The sequence below is a fragment of the Periophthalmus magnuspinnatus genome, chromosome 11 (genome assembly GCF_009829125.3).
Source record: "Periophthalmus magnuspinnatus isolate fPerMag1 chromosome 11, fPerMag1.2.pri, whole genome shotgun sequence".
NCBI classification, from domain to species: Eukaryota; Metazoa; Chordata; class Actinopteri; order Gobiiformes; family Gobiidae; genus Periophthalmus; species Periophthalmus magnuspinnatus.
In genome coordinates, this window is record NC_047136.2 from 16,146,174 (window position 1) to 16,151,599 (window position 5,426).

The following is a 5,426-nucleotide window of genomic DNA, read 5'->3' on the forward strand; positions in this document are numbered from 1 at the left end:
ACGTTTATTACGCTCACTATTAATTTAATCAGAAGAGTTTAGTCCCTGATTTTGTATATTTCGGAAGTTTTAATGCATTAGGCTTTATTAATGGAGCCGACTCGAAGATAGGCCTACGTTTCTCATGATCAAAAATAGAATTATGCCCATACACTTTTTTTTTCTTCCTTTTTCTTTTTTTTCGGCAGTACATTTCATGTATTTAAAAACAACAAATACATTACATAAGATTTTTTCCCCGCAAACTCAGTAAAATTCGAATTGTAATATTTCAATAGATTTAGTTTCTATACATTTTTCCGCGCTGCATGATTGACTTGTAAGTTGTCTGCTCCTGCGTGGTGGTCAGATAAACACAAGACCTCTGTGTAAGCTGGGGCCCGGGGCGCGCGCTGACAGGGGCCTCAGGGGCCAGTGGGGCTCATCTTCGTTAATACCTTCACCTCAATGTTCCATACTGGATCGATACGGTTTGCGTTTTGTCCCTGTATAAGCTCTGAGCTCGATAAGGTTGTCATCACAAATGACATCCTCTTCGTGGATAAACATGCGCCACGCACCCATGGGACGGGAGCGCGCACGGACGCATACATTGAGGGGATAGATAGAGCTTGGACAGAATTACGCACGGCCGTGGTGGAGTTAAACGCACTTTAATGACATGATTGACCCGTAGACGTCTCTTTGGACAAACATTTGGTTAGAATAAATAGGTCACAGTTAAAAGCTTTACACAAGACATTCATGACCACCTCCAATCGAACAACACTCTCACGGCGGACGTATTACACACGGTCCTCTCTGCCACGCGCACAGACACACAGGGATCAGGAGCAGGAAACAAGGCCGTCTCATTGATTGGGTGATGGCCACGTGACATGATGACATCCAGTGCAACATCTTTGGCATATCTGAGGTATTTGCGGCACTGATTATGCGCGGCTGTGACACACTTTGGCTCAAACTAACCACTGGATTTACCGGAGTAAATGTACAAATGAATATTGTAACAACTTCTGACAATGTGGTAACTGGTGCATTTAAACCATTTACCGCCACATCACCCCAAATACAACAGTGTATCGTCTGAAAGAAGCAGCTTGTAAAACACATTCCTTCTATTGCGTTGATTTGTTTTAAAATGTAAAACGTCCCCAAATGTGATTGGAACAACAGTGTAAACAATAACAAAAGTACAAATGCACTCGCCCGGAGCAGATTGTCTGGGACACACTGATACTGAATCCAAAGCTTGTGAGGCTCCTAGCGCATTTCTTTGCTGTAGTGTCCTCTGCCTCTGTACCTTGGCAAAGATCAGAGATTAGTTTGAGGAGTAGGGGTCAGCCCCAGCAGAGGAGCCGGTGGAGGACGAAGGAGACGGCGGGGAGGGTGCGGACAGAGACTTGTCTGATGCAGCGTCGTCCGTTCTGTCCTGACCGCTCTCCGGCAGGTCACTGGAAGGCGAGGGTTTGGCGGGAAGGAGCCCCTCTTTCTCCCGCTTTTTCTGCTTCATCCTCCGGTTCTGGAACCAGATTTTGACTTGAGTCTCGTTCAGCTGAAGAGCAGCGGCAATTTCCACGCGCCGCGCCCGGGTCAGGTACTTGTTGAAGTGGAACTCCTTCTCCAGCTCCGTCAGCTGTTTGGTGGTGAAGTTAGTGCGCACGGTGTTGGGCTGCCCTCCGTAACCATACTCTCCGGACCGTCCTGTGCGTAATAAGCCATGGTCAGTCAAGTTACACATCTGTGCGTAAAGACGCATCACATTTACACACTGGAGGTTTATACTTTGCCACTGCTTTCTTAATATAAGCGCTCATTAGGCTTTTTGGAGCTGCCGCTGTACACACTGCCACTTTGTGCTGAAGTGATCTATGTCTTCTGAATCAGGTCAGGTAAGCGTGAGGTAGGAAGGAGCGTCTAAAAGAACCGAAGAAACCAAAATGGCACAGTGCTGAGGGTCTGCTGTGGGAAGAGGAGTATACTAAACATTATAATGTGCGTTCACAGATTGTTGTGTAACACACTGTGCTGTTGTGAAGGCACAACCATGATGGATGGTGTACTGACAGTGTCTGGTGTTGGAGTGCATGGCACAGGAGAGTCTCAGCTTGTTGGTTCTGCTAGATCATTTGACACTCTACAGCGTATATGTCCAATGTAATTATGACGGCACACACATATTTTCCGTCAGTGTCACAACAGTTTTAATCTAACATTTCCCCGTTTGACCAGTCTCCTCCTGTAGTACAGCCCTGACCCCCTCACACCTGCACGCACCTGTTTTGGGCGGGTTCCTCTTCACTTTCATCCAGTCGAAGGTCTGTGCGGAGACTGCGCTCTCAGACAGCGGGGAGCAGCACGTGTCCAGATGAGCGGCGTGAAGTGGTGACAGCGGATTGCCACAACCAGGGTACCCGTTGCCCTGCTCGTGCCCTCCTCCGTAGGCCGCGTGCGCGTACTGCAGCTGACCCAAGGGCGCTGTTCCCGCTGCTGTGGTGTAACTCTGGCGATGATGAGCTACCACAGAGGAAGTAATGTTACCCGAGTAAACCAACGGGCCACACTGTGGGAACCCTTCCACTTCCTGATTGAGGGCGTAGTGATTGTAAAAAGTTTGCGGCTCATAGCCAGAGGTGCACGCCCCGTAGCTGACACCCAGAGACTGGTACGATCCCGCTTGAGGCGGAGGGATCCCGTCTGGAGGTGATGCTCGGCTTCCCATGAAGCGCTCACCTGCCCCACAGGTGTTGACGCTCACGGCGCAGGACTGGAAACTCGTAATCCCGTGTTCTGAGTGGAAGGCCCGGACCGAGCACGAACCGGCGTCCCCGCTCATCACAGAGTAGTCTAGGAAACTGCTCATGGTCTCATCGTGGCGTCAAATGTGGATGTGCGTGCCCCGAGTGACCAGTGCCAACCTTTACCTTTGGATGATAAGGCGCGGGAGGGGGAGATATCAATGAACGGGCTGAGTGTCACGTGGGACCGGGTCAGCCAGTGAGCGCCCTGTCCTTATCCCCTCGCGCACGAGCCGCTGACAGATTGGCGTTTGAGTGGCTATTTAAATTCCAGGCCACTCGTCGATCAAGGTGACGCGCGTCGCCGCTTATGTATTGGCCGAGCAAACAATGAGCAGAGCGGCAGACGGGAGCGGAGCAACGGGACAAGAGCCACCGGCAAACAACGCTCCTGCCCCGGTTAGACCCGTGAGGACCCCCGGGGGGAGATTATCGCCTTAGCCCCGGGACAACGATGCTGCGCTGTGACCCAGGTACGGTATTTTTGGAGCACGTTGGGTAGATGTGAGCGGAGGGGTATAACCGGATAATTCCGCTGTTGTTGGAGGAGCAGCGGTCATGTCCTGGTTAGATGGATGAGCTCTGGGTGTCACTGCCACAGGCGACGTTTGGGCGCTTAAAATTGAGGTTTTAATAATAGAACGCTCGAGTTTGAGCACTGCGTAAAACCAAAACCAGTTCAAATATACACCATCAAATGAAGTGTGCTCGGATGCTGTCAATATACAGACTCTGTGGTATGGTTTGATTGATGGTGTCAAGGAATGGACCTTGTCAGTAATGATAAGGTTAATGTATGGACTTTTTATTTTCTTCTGTTAGATATATTACAGGACTACTGTTTATCTGATCTGCACAATAACAGAGAAAACTATACTGTTGCTTGTGCTACTATTGCGCAAAGTACAGACACAAATGACAATGTGTTTTGGATGGTTGTATTATAAATATTTTTTAATTCGCCTTAATGTAGTGTTCCTTGACAAATCTAGTTAGACTTATCAAGGATATAACACGTGAAACAATCTTGTCCACATCGAGGCTTGGACATTTTCATCTGTATTTCAAGGGCTGTGATAGTTTAATTTTGTTTGAATATTGGTGGTAAAGTTATTGTTTGGTTTTGTTTGTTTTTTTTTTTTTTTTTGGTTTTCCCATTAACAGTTTCTAATTATTGAAGGAAAGGGTAACATAATGTGGGAGCAGCGATGAGGAGCTGGAGCCATAGTGGGTAGACCTAAAGATATGACTCTTCTGGTAAGCAGTGTTTCCTCTTCCATTATATTAGCAGGGCGCCCCTCTCACCAGCATCGCCCCCGCCCTGTCAATCAAATTATGCGGCGCTAATCAGTAATCACCTATCATCAAAACAGCGTCTTTACCGAATCTGATTCGCTAATCCATAAGAAACTATTGTATTCAACTACATCCAGTCCGGATTTTCCATTATACTTTGCCTGTCCAATCCAATCCGTGACCCTAAGTGATCAAGTTTTGCGCTATGTCGTAACCGAGGCAGATGCAGAAACTGTCCATATTAAGTTTTTAGATGAGGGTAAAATGCATATTAATCCTTAGTGGCACTTTGTAAATGGACAAAATGCAAATCAAACCTACTAGTTTAAATAGGTCTCTTAGCATTATTTGTTTCACAGATGGTTAGGCTCATAGGTTAGACTGTGTAAGCAGTGAGTGCAGGTACTGTGTGCTCCACTGTCACTTTTGAGCTGATTTTGTCTGCTCATGTGTTAAGTCAGAGCCACACCACTAATAAATGTAGCCTATTAGGTCATAATGAATATAAACAGATTCTACGCCCCCTAAGCCCTAATTAAAAATATGTTTATGAGTCATTTGATTGTTTAAAACAATGTTAAATAACATAGAGATTTATAAATGACAATAAAATAATTTTACCAATAATTATACATCTCAGTATATAGGTGTATATTTCAATCGTGCAGCGCGTGCATGTGTACGGCCAAACCCCCCTGTAAAACCAGTGACCCGAGGGGAAACACTGGTTAAGGGTTTTATTTTAATAGTTAGTTGGTTAATGAGTTCATTTTTTCCCTCTTCAAGGAAACAAAATGTAGATAGGATATAGGACTAGTGACTCCAGCTAATGTTAGACTTTGAAAGTGGTGGTCTATTTGCGCTTGACCCATCCATCAATGCCACTGGGACATCCAACCCATCTGGGATCCTTCTCCAGATGTCGGGGTAGAGGCAAGCTTGGGGGACTATAGAATACAATTGTGCACTGTTTTTTGAAAGAACCCATTGCAACACAGGAAGAAAATGCAAAGTTTGTTTTGTCTCATTTTCATCAATGCAAAATCCACATAGAAAAAGCAACTCACAGCTAAATAACAGATAACAATAGCAAACGTGAGGGGCAGGAGACTTATGAGGTCCTGTAATGAGATTGATTTATTAATACCATTAGTGCCCATTGTCCATTGGGCGCTATGAAGTATACATTTTGTAGAGAGAGCTTGGCCTTCACATTCCATTTGATTGTTCAGATTACATGTTTGACACCACCTACTGGGCATAGCAGGGAATGAAGCATTTTGAGATGACAAATTAGCAGCTTGACTAAAAATGTGGGATCATTTCCTGGTT

The 5,426-nt window shown here is 46.1% G+C and overlaps 1 protein-coding gene across 1 annotated transcript; it reads right to left on the reverse strand.

Annotated features, from left to right (window-relative positions):
- Positions 1-1,321: 1,321 nt before the first annotated feature.
- hoxa1a (homeobox A1a) lies at positions 1,322-2,863 on the reverse strand. Its single transcript, XM_055225269.1, has 3 exons — positions 2,415-2,863; positions 2,278-2,336; positions 1,322-1,704 (listed from the first exon to the last, which is right to left on the reverse strand). The coding sequence occupies exons 1-3, from the start codon at positions 2,861-2,863 to the stop codon at positions 1,322-1,324; spliced, it is 891 nt and encodes a 296-aa protein (XP_055081244.1).
- Positions 2,864-5,426: the final 2,563 nt, after the last annotated feature.

Excerpts from the sequence above, each read along its gene's own strand:
- hoxa1a (XM_055225269.1), bottom strand. The coding sequence starts at position 2,863 with ATGAGCAGTTTCCTAGACTACTCTGTGATGAGCGGGGACGCCGGTTCG. Across the intron at positions 2,337-2,414 it reads GGGCACGAGCAGGGCAACGG|CGCAGTCTCCGCACAGACCT; the intron begins GTACCCTGGTTG and ends GCTGTCTGAGAG. Across the intron at positions 1,705-2,277 it reads GAGGAACCCGCCCAAAACAG|GACGGTCCGGAGAGTATGGT; the intron begins GTGCGTGCAGGT and ends TATTACGCACAG.